At 42.8% G+C, this 11,321-nt stretch overlaps 1 protein-coding gene across 15 annotated transcripts in view; it reads right to left on the bottom strand.

The window, feature by feature from the left end:
- Window positions 1-251: 251 nt before the first annotated feature.
- The window catches only part of PPARG (peroxisome proliferator activated receptor gamma), a 179,661-nt gene continuing 168,591 nt past the window's right edge, over window positions 252-11,321 (bottom strand). For all 15 annotated transcript variants that reach the window (XM_058437279.1, XM_058437277.1, XM_058437274.1 and 12 more), the window contains one exon: window positions 252-699. In XM_058437279.1, coding sequence (XP_058293262.1) covers window positions 452-699 — 248 coding nt within the window. In that variant the 3' untranslated portion in view covers window positions 252-451. The remainder of the gene's footprint in view (window positions 700-11,321) is intronic.

Raw genomic sequence — 11,321 nt, 5'->3', positions numbered from 1 at the left:
AAAGTTGTAAATTGAATAAAAAATTAATTTACTGAGAATGAAAGTGTATCAGCAGTTCCACTCACATATTTTAAAATGTCTAAGAAAGAAAAGAAAAATAAAGGAAGAAGGAAAGGAGGGAAGGGAGGGAGGAAGAGAGGGAGGGAGGAAGGGACGGATGGAGGGAGGGGAGAAGGAAAAGGGGTAAAAAAGAAAGCCTGGGGGCGAGGGTGGGAAACACACAAGACTCAGTCTTCAAATACTATCAGCAATTTCATAATATGGTAATTTTTAATATTAAAAGTAAATTGTAAATGTGTCTTTATAAACAATATGCATAAAATAGATCATATTCTAAAACCTTTTCTTTTTAAAATGCTTTTTCACAGTAAATTTCTTAGGTGTCAGATTTTTCCCTCAGAATAGTGCAACTGGAAGAAGGGAAATGTTGGCAGTGGCTCAGGACTCTCTGCTAGTACAAGTCCTTGTAGATCTCCTGCAGGAGCGGGTGAAGACTCATGTCCGTCTCCGTCTTCTTGATCACCTGCAGTAGCTGCACGTGTTCCGTGACAATCTGTCTGAGGTCTGTCATTTTCTGAAGCAGCTTAGCAAACAGCTGCGAGGACTCAGGGTGGTTCAGCTTCAGCTGGAGCTCCAGGGCTTGTAGCAGGTTGTCTTGAATGTCTTCAATGGGCTTCACATTCAGCAAACCTGGGCGGTCTGGGGAAGCACATATGGAAAACACAACAGGGGGTTCAGTCAAAAAATCCTCTGGGCCCTGCCTCGGAGGCCTAGGCAGCTCTACTAAGCAACTCATCTGTGTTTTTGGTTTGTTTTGCTTTGTATCTTAAATAGGTGGGGAGGAAGGGTAAGCAGATAATGGGTAAGAACTGAGGATGGAATCAGAACCAAAATGATCAGAGCTCTTTGCAGGGCCTTTTTTCTGGCCAGGATGGAATCTGTGTGGTCAGCTGATGGAGCATGGCATCAAAACAATCCCGTTCCCCAAATGAAGTTTCCTCTGCTAACGTGTTTCTTCTACTCAGAAATCTCCTTTTCTTTTCTTTTCTTTTTTTTTTTTTTTTTTAGATGGAGTCTTGCTCTGTCATCCAGGCTGGAGTGCAGTGGCATGACCTCGGCTCACTGCAACCTATGCCTCCCGGGATCAAGCTATTCTCCTGCCTCAGCCTCCTGAGTAGCTGGGATGATAGGTGCTCACCACCACGCCTTTCTAATTTTTGTATTTTTAGTAGAGATAGGGTTTCACCATGTTGGCCAGGCTTGTCTCAAACTCCTGACCTCAAGTGATCCACCCGCCTTGGCCTCCCAAAGTGCTGGGATTACAGGCATGAGCCACCGTGCCCAGCCAGAAATCTCCTTTTCAACTTCTGCTCCTTCCTGATGAATCTATGTTTTATAGCTTCTACTCAGTTTCTTATCATAGCTTCAAATATGCTTTTTTCACAAATATGCTTTTAAAAAAAGGTTTGTCTCTTTGCTTAATTTGCTTATGCTATGTTTGCTTAATATGGCATATTTCCAAAGGACAAAACACAGTTTTAAAATACTGATACATTTTAACAGAGGTTTCTTTTGAGTGGTAAGATTGCAAGCAATTTTCACTAGTTCTTCTTTAGATTTTTTCTTTAGTTCAATTTGCAAATGGTGAACTTAAATTACTTTTAAATATTTTTACTTTTTTCTTTATGTAGATCTTGTTAGATTTATTCTCAAATACTTTACAGCTTCTATTGTGACTGGACTCTTCATTTTCATTACATCTAATATATCCCTGCTGATGTGTAGAAAACTAATTGATTTTAGTATATTGAAATGATTCCAATTTTCTGAACTTTTGTCAGTTCAAACAGCTTTTAATCATAGATTTCTACTTTTTTTTGGATACTTATATCAGCAATGGTAGCTTTATTTATTTCTTCTTTTGCAGCGTTAACCTTTCTCATTTCCTCTTCTTGCCATAGTGTGTTGGCTAAAACCTCCAATATGGGATTAAGTAATAGTAGCAACAGTAGCAATTTTTGTTTTATTCCTAACTTTGAAGGAAATGCTTCTAATGGTTTATCAGCAATTATGATGTTTGCTATAGATTACGGAGGACATGTTTTACTCCTGGCTTTCCAGGGGTTTTAAAATTTTAATTTGTTTTAGTCAGGAATGTTGTTGAATTTTTATCAAATGCTTTTACATTTTTCTATCTAAAGAGCTATGATATCTGAAGAGTTATGGTTTTATCTTAACCTAGCACAGTGAATTACATTAATAGATTTCCTTATACCCTTGTATTCACTTGCTAATATTTTATATAGTTTTTGTATTTGTAGGTGATATTGGTTTAGAGTTATTTTGGGGGCCATTCTTTGCCTGTTTTAGTAACAATGTTAACTAGCCTTATACAATGAGTTGAGAGGTTTGCCTTCTGTGTCAACGCAGTAACGATCTGTTCCCTATGGTTTCTTAGAATTTGTTTGCAGAACCATCTGAGCTTGGTGATAAATCTATCACTATCTTTAATTTTTCTTCCATAGTTTTTATCTATTCAGGATTTCTACTACTTATATGGTAAAGTTTCAGTAATTTATATTGGAATAAAGTTGTAGATGATATTGTCTTAGAATATGAAATGTATTATTTTTATTCATGCTCCTTAACTTAATCTTAATGCTTTTTTTTTTTTTTTTTTTTTTTTTGAGACAGAGTCTTAATCTGTTGCCCAGTGCAGTGGCATGATCATGGCTTACTGCAGCTTCCAACTCCTGGGTTCAGGTGAACCTCCTGCTTTAGCCTCCCAAGTAGCTGGGACTATAGGCATGAGCCACCACACCAGACTAACTTCTAAATTTTTTGTAGAGGTGGGGTCTTGCTACGTAGCCCAGGCTGGTCTTAAACTCCTGGCCTCAACCAATCCTCCTGCCTCAGCCTCCCAAAGTGCTGGGAATATAGGCATGAGTCACCGTGCCCAGCTCTTAGAGTTCTTTATTTGTGCATTCTCTCATTAAAAAAATCTGATTTGTCGAAGGTTTATCTATTTTTTGCTTTTTTAAAAAAAAACATAGCTTTTGGTTTTATTAATCAAGTCTGTTTTTTAAAATTGTGTGTTTTGTTTTTAATTTATTGAATTTCTTTTTAAAACTTTCTTTAGGTTTACTTTCTTCTCTTTTTCTAGTTTTTTTGAGTTGAATGCTTAATTCATTTGGTTTGGTATTCCTTGTATTCTAATAAATGCACTGAAGCCTCCACATTTTCTTCTTAGTGCCACTTTGGTTTCATCCCATGGGTTTTGATAAATGGTACTCTCATAGTTCTTTTCTAAACAGCTTGTCTTACAATTTTGATTTCATTTTTAACCTAAGAGTTATATAGAAGCATGTTTTCAAATTTCCAAGTAAAAAGTTTGGGTTTCAGTTTTTGTTTTCTAATCTCTAAGTTTTATTTTCTAATTTCTCAGTTTGTTGCCTTGGGTTAGATTATAAGGTTTTCTCAGTCAGGCTCACCAAGAAGACAGAACATTCACTTGATCATCTATCTCATATTGATTTCAAATTTGAGCTCTTGAAGGCTATTTATTTTCTTTTAAAAACTGTAACTCTTCTCTCCTTCATGGTATGAGTTTTACCCACCTTTAATATCCTTCATGACCTGGACCATGGTCCTGGTCATCCTCCAGCCTCAGTTCTGTTTCATTTTGCTCCATGTTAAGCCATTTTAATCTATTTCCATACCAAGTTCCTCAAACACCCTATGTCCTGTCAGGACTCTGCACTTACTCAGATTTTATTCCTCCTGCCTGAAACATTCTCACCTTCCCTTCACTCTTCTTACTGACTTCAACCATTTCTTCAAAATACAGCCTGTGGTGGGATTCCATCCTGAAGTCCTTCCTCAACAGTATCCCTTCCTCTCTCCTGTTCGTCTCACCTCCTTTCTCTGGGCCCTCATAGCACCCTATAAACACCTCAATCACTACTATACTAGTAGATTACATTCACTGAATGGTTATTATTTTCCAAAGATCGTGCCAAGGACCTTATATACAATATGCCATTTAATCTTCACAATAACCCCATGAGGTCATACTTTACAGAGGGAGAAATTAAGACTTAGAGAAAAAAGTTGCATCTTACCAAGACAGGCCACTTGCTAGTAAATGCAGAGCTGACATTTGGATCTAAGTCTGTCTGGTTCCAAAGTCTCTGCTCTTATTCCTTATTATCTTGTATTGTTAAGTTCTGACTTTCTTGTTTCTCCGCCGTTAGACCATGAGGTATTAGAGGGCAGAGACTATGTTCTGAACCACCAGTGGAAACACAGGATGCATTTGGTCGACTGAGTTAATGAGCGAGAAGGCTGTTCTGGCCAAGAGCCCTGGATCAAAAAGCACAATTCTCCTGGCTGGTGAACAGGCCTGAAGGCAGAATCCCTACACAATGAAGAAGTCTCCTGTAAACGATGTTTCCCTGTGTCTAATAAACTCTAGTGACCTTTATCCATTGAGATGAGGCTCAAGAGAACAATGTGAGATGGCAGAGTGGTCTCAGAGTGGGATTTTCAGAACTCTAAATATTCTTCTAAGTTAACTTTCTTACTTTTTTTTCCATTAAAGAAGGAAACTGGTCTTTAGCTTGATTTTTTCACTCTCAGGTCTCCAACATATCCCATTGACCAGAATAAGTATAATTTTCTTTTTAGATTTCAGCATTCAATTTTGGAACCATCAGCAAAAGATCTCAGATTCTGAGAAGGAACAAATGATCTGGTCCTGGCCTGGAGAACTGGGTCCCTGGGAGCATGGGGCCTTCCTCGCAGTTGCTCTGTGGGAATGAAAAAGCCACTGACGCTTCACTGAAGGCTGGGCCCCAGACTGGCACCTTGGTTTAATGACTACGGATCCTCCTGCTTGATACATGTGTGCACCTCAAAGGCCAGAGCAGACGTGCATCTAAAGACAGGTGCTGAGAGAGGCCCTCCTGGGCTGGGACCACTCTGCCTGGGCTAGGCCTCTGCTTACTAGACACTGGCTCCTGGAGCCTTTCTGCGGCTCCTCCTTCCTCCACCTGCTGCTGCTTCTTTTTTTTTTTTTTGGTAGAGATAGAATCTCTACATTGCCCAGGCTGCTCTTGAATGCTGGGCTCAAGAGATTTGCCCTCCTCAGCCCCCCAAAGTGCTGGGATGATAAGCGGGAGCCACTGCTCCCAGCCTCCTCCTTCCTCTTGAGCAGCACCACTGGGGTCAGCCCTTGGGCTGAGGAGATGTTGTTAATCTACTAGGTCCCGTTTATCATACAACCAAGGACTAACATGCAACTGATCAGGGCTTGCTGGAAACACTTGGCTCCGGTGCAGTGTCATGGAACTGGCCTCTCTAGGAGTGGAGAGGGATCTGGTTTGGATTTTCAAACCCCTCTTTGGCAAGTTATTCTTTATGATGTGATGGATGAAGCTTGGCTGAAGGGCTGAAATTTTGTGGCCATGGAGTAAGTATATTTTCTGCAATGGCAAGTTAGATCATTTACAGATCAGTCCCATTGTCCCCCTGACTGAGCCTCCGTTAAGGCAAGATGGTTTAGGGAAGGAGAGCAGCAGAGAAAAGTTGCATATTCTACATCTAAAGCTTTCACTCACCAGCTCTGTGACCTTGGGCAAACTGATTAATATCACTGGGCTCAATTTTCTTGTCTAAACAAAACAGACCGGACTAAATAGATAATCTCAAAGATTCTAATTCAAAAATTGTAAGATGTATTCTCATTTGTAATTCCCTCTACATAATTCAACTGGGGAAATATACTCAAACATCTAATTGAAAAAGCATATTAACATTAAACTTAGAACACCTGACTTACTTAAACAACCAAAAAGCTTCCTTTGGTCTTTAAGCTCTAGTCAAGGGCAAAAGGGATCTGCCAGGGTTGTTCCCTACCCTCCACCCTCCAACTGGTCACGAGCTCCCCGCTAGTCTCTTTCCCCTTTCTGCTCCACGCACACTCAGTCCTTTACTGAGCTAGGCCAGGTGCCACAGTTGTGCCACAGAAATCCATCCAAACACCCAGACTGTGCCAGGGCCTTTCTCTTCTCTTTCCATTCCCAACAGCCTAGTGCCTGCAGAGGCACTGTTCCCAAGAGGCCCGCCTGAGATCCTCTCCCTGCACCTTGCTGAGGTTAAAGTTGAGTTTGGAGTAGGGCCAGGGCCAAGGGTCCTCTCTGCTGGGGTAGGCTGCCTAGAAGGCCCTTTTGGGAAGTGTGTATGACTCAGACTCCAGGACTTAGCACTCGAGGAGGCTGGAGTCAATTACTAGTTCCCTACTCCCCAGGCTGTGAAGAATTGGGAAAGAAACCTTTCCGGTCTCCATCCACATGGTCCTGGAATTGATTACAGAGCACAGTTGATTATGGGCAAATCTACAAAGCTTCCATCTCATCCAGATCTGGTTCTGTTAAGTGGAGGGTTTATCTGAAGCAGATTCAAACGTTCTGGTCCTCTTGAGATCTGCCCACCTGGGCTGGGTGTTCCCTAGCACAGATTTTCTCAGGAGGTGTCTCAATTAGGGAACCAGATGACCACAGCGGAGAGTCCTGAAGGAGAGGCAGAAAAAATGCAGGTGGTTTTGTCTCTATTCTAGGAGCTGCTCTCCCGGCTTTCCGCATCTTTCCCTATTGGCTCTCTGATAGCAGAGACTAATCTGAAACGGACTGTCCCTAGGGCGTTAACAAAACAAAACAAACAAACAAACAAAAAATAAATCTGATAGCAGGGCAGCTGTAAATTGATCCACAGACAAAGACCTTAGTTCAGGTGTGGGCTGAAAACTGGAGGGGAGGCAGGGCTACTTAGGGAACCCAGGACTTTGCAATTTAAGTTCCTTTTGCGCTTCCTCTCAAGTTTCCTTTATTGCACTGCTCCCTAAGTTCACAGGCATGTTCTAGGAGGCAGTGGATTGGGAAACTGAAGACTTGTGTCCTGTTGCTCTTCCACTTAGTTTCTGTGTGCCTGTGGACAAATCATCTAATCTTTCTGGGTTTAGGCTTAGTTTTCAAGACAATGACATTTCTTTCATAAGCGTATGGTGAGAATGAAATAGGTAGAGGAACTTTAGAACATATTGCAATTCTTGTGTTTGTTCAAATAAAGGCAGTTTCCATGGGGTTGGGGTCAGGAGTGTAAGTAGGAGTGGGTGGCATATCAACAGTCAGGAAATTGAAGGTTTTTGAGTTGTTCTTGGTTAGAGCAGAAATTCAGGAGCTCAAGAAAAATAATGCCTGATGCAGACATGTTTGGGGTTTCAGGCAATTTCTCGTTCCTGTAGTTGAGTGCACATAGGCAAGGTGGTTTAAGAACAATAACAAAACAAAAAACCCGCAGTGCCCCAATTCACTACTTCCTTGAAGAAATGATGCTGGGAATTTGAGGGTACTTTTCTGATCCAAACATCAGAATCACAGCGGGCCTGAACGGAATTCAGCAAAGTACCATAGTGTGGCCTATAGCAATTCCTTCCCACCATCCTACCGATAGGAAAAAATAATTCAGCAAAGTTATACATGTGTCCTCTTAATATTTAAATTTGAATCGGAGCTTGGTCTAGTGCAGGGATTATCAATTTTGGCTACATATTAAAATTATCTGGGGAGACTAAAAAAGCAAACGAATGCCTGGGACCCATCCCTAGAGATTCTGATGCACTTGCCTGGGGTATGACCTTCAGGATTTTTAATAGCTCTTGGGTGATTCTAATGTGTGGCCAAGGGTGCACACTACCAACTGAGTGAGAAGCAGTTGGAATTACAACTTTGCAAACTAGATAACCTTGGGCAAGTTCCTTAACCTTTCTATACTTCAGTTTCCTCACTTTAACAACTGGAGCTGTAGCGGTAATTTAACTCAGTGTTGGTTGGAGGACTGAGGGACATATGGAAGGTGCTTAGCACAGTGTCTGTTGTACAGTAAATTAGCTATTACTATTTTCATTACTGCTCTGTAAACTTGCCTCATTTTCTTCTTAACTTTCTTTTCCTCTCATTTCTCTGATTTTCCTGGGTCCTTTCTATATTTTTCCTATTCTTTCTTCCTCAATTATTGCTCCCTTCAGCCTTTTTCTTTTCTCTTCAGCCTTCTCCCCCTCCGCCCCCCGCTGCTTTCTGGATGTTTTCCCCTTTCACTCCTGGGCCTGCACCTTGCTGGGGATTTATAAGAACGCTAGCAGGGCCAGCTTAAATTAATCAGAGGTCTGAGCCATGGATGATTTGAGGAGCAATGTAGTTTACTGCTGCTTTCAGGGAAAGGGGATGACATAATATAGAGATCTTGCAAATGCTTTGACAAACAGATAAAGATCATCTGTAACCAGCACATTCTGCAGTGAACACACATGTTGCTGGTAGAGCCTTCACTCTGAAGTGGGTTAACATTCTGACACTTGCCGGTTTAAATAACAGTTTCACATTTAATTGCTTCCCCTATCTATGCCTGATAATAATATATATGACTGGGCCAGGATGGTGGAGCGGGATAACCATAATAAAAATCAAACCAGCCAATGTTTTCTTTGATCTGCCCATTAAATAGCGATTACATCTCAACTTGCCTCATCTCAACACTCCACTCCCACCTCCAATAAGCAACTCCCAAACCACAAAACAGAGCACAAGCCCATCTGGTGACGGGGTGGGCAACCCTTTCCTGTGTGCCATGTTCAAAGCCCCTCCACTCGACAGCACCACGAGTGGAAACTGAGCATGGGCTCTGTCATTTCCGGGTCTCTCAGAGTGAAAATGGAACCTGAGATTTCTGTCCCACCCTGGGAAGCCCTTGTGTCCCTACCTCTGTGCACCCTGGGGTTAGGGGCCCCCTGTCATTCTAGTCATTCCAGGTCACTCAATTTACGTCCAGCCACGCGGTTTGCTCCCCACCTTTTTGTCAAGACCAGGGAGCTGTCTGCAGTCCCCTCTTAAGCCTAGTGATGTATGTACATTTCTGCTCCTTCTCTGTCCAAGAAGGAATCTGATTGGGGCTGGAAATGCGGGGTGGGAGGTAGAGGAAGAAGGGTGGTGCTGAAATAGTAAGAACGATCCCTTCCAAGTCTCCCACTAACCTGCCATGTCCATGCCCTGAATCCATCTGGTGGCTCTACCCTGCGATGCTCTGGGCAGGATAAGGGGAGGGAAAGGAAGAGAGAAGGGAAGACTAAGAACTCCTACCCTTCCTTACTCCCTCAACCTCTGGAAATGGCAACAGCACACGAAGGGCAGTAAGTGAAGTCAAAAGCTGCCAGGTATGACTTCTCCCCACCTGGCTCCCCCGCTGTCCTCCTTCCCAATGTCTCTGAGAAAAACCTGTGATCTCAGAACACGGGCATTCTCTCTAAATATGGTCTAAACACATGAAGTCCCCAAGAAGTTCATGGGAATTCCTGAAGGCTGGGAATCCAGCAGTCCTGCCATTCCCCATCTCCTTCGGGGGCCACAGGACGTCCGAATCTTCCCCACTTCGAGGCCCTCCCCTTCCTCCAGGATCTCTTTCCTTCTGGGTTTTGTTCTCAATCCACACCTAATCCCCTTAAAGCGATAGCTGATAAAGCGATTAGCTGTTATCTCCTAGGGGTATTTATATTGTAATAAGTGATCTTAAGAATGACTGTTGGTGGCATTTCCAGCAATGTGACTGGCAGGATTGAGTGGCGCTGCTTCAAATCATATCATATAGGGCAAAAGGGAAAATTAGCATTTACTGTGTGCTGAACATGTCCCAGGCATTGTGCCAGAGGCTTCACATCATGTTATTTGGTTTGCTCCGGGTCCTGATAAGGAAATTAAGGCTCAGGGAGGTAAATAATTGCTGCAAGCACGCATCTAGGAAGAGAGAGAGTGGGGATTTGGAACTCCTGTCCCTCTGATTCCAGGGCTTTGCATTGGGCCAGTCTGCCTCTTCTGGTCTACCTACTTGTGATGCTGGCAAGCCCTCCAAAGATTTCTCTAGGACTGAGTGATGCCTTCACTACCTCTATCTGTTAGGAGTGATTTGAACCAGTGCTGGGTTTTCATTCTTCCTCACTTGCAGATGATCTGTCTGAACGTCTTGGTGAACTGTGCCAGTCTGGAAGACTGCCTGGGGTCACTCAGAGTTTAAACACACATTGTGAGAGCCCAAAATGATAAAGTGCTCCAGAAAGCAGCCCACTGACTGACCGACTGAGCCTCTTCCAGGACTGCTGGTGTGGGGACAGGAATGACTCAGCATTCGACCCCATAGTCAGTCTCTGAGGGCAAATCAAATTGCTTGCTCGCTCACTGGGATGATCCCAGCCTACCATGCCTGGGCTGGGGAAGGGATTTTATTTCTCAACCAGTCACAGATAAAGATGCTTCTATATTTTACAAACAACAAAAGCCTGTATATGTATATGTTTAAAGTATATCAGATGATTCTAGGATGTTTCATCTCCTCCCCATCATTCTATCCCCGCCCCCAGCTCTGTGGTTTTTAAAAATTGGGTGCCAGTTGAGAACTCATAAATAAACCTCACCCTTGTCAAACCAAGTCTATGGGGTTATGAAAATAGTGAACTAATGGGACATTTCTAGATAACTCAAAGCGAGTCATTATTCAAAGCCATTCTGCCAACTAGCTGTGGGGGCATGGTGAGAGGTGTGGCCTAAGAGAGGAGCCTCACAAGCTATGCAGAAACAACATAGGTGCCCGTAAAATTTCTTCCAGTTAATAAATAAGTGCTATTACTCTCAGACACAATCGTAGCCCAGATAGGGGACAGGAAACTATGCAATAACACTCTTTGGCTGTTGTCCTGCTCAAGAGAAAGCAGATACCCTTGTTTATTTGCAATATTACAAGAAAAGAGAGAAAAACAACTTTCACCATGTAGGCACCAGCCTGTCTTGTCCAAAAACACTCTACGGGTGAGGGAGCTAAATATTTAGCTGGTACAGGAGAGGTGGGAGAAAGTGGCTGATTGTTGTTCACAGTATTTTTAATATCTATGTTTTGTAATATTTTGGGTTTGGTCTCCTCTCCAGTTAACTAGTAATGTAGGTGCTAGCAGATGAAGAGGAGGTGGAAGGCACTGGGCTGTGCAGAAGCAGAGGCTCCATAAGCCGGAGTTTCCTCCAGGAAAGTATTGGCCTATTCAAGCAAGTGCATCCTGTCTTTTGTTCCAGAGAGAAGATGACCCTTTCCATTTTAGAGCTGGGAATAGTCTCAGGAGTTTGAAGGGCAGCTATGGGACAGGGAAGAGAGATGAATACTCCCAAACCCGGTGCTCCTCAAAGTCAGTGCTGATTGAACACTGGTGTTCTGTGAGCTGGAATGAGTGT

Source organism: Hylobates moloch, unplaced genomic scaffold, assembly GCF_009828535.3.
Source record: "Hylobates moloch isolate HMO894 unplaced genomic scaffold, HMol_V3 SCAFFOLD_4, whole genome shotgun sequence".
NCBI classification, from domain to species: domain Eukaryota; kingdom Metazoa; phylum Chordata; class Mammalia; order Primates; family Hylobatidae; genus Hylobates; species Hylobates moloch.
Note: the sequence above shows the minus strand (reverse complement) of the source record. Positions and strands in the feature narration are given on the sequence as shown.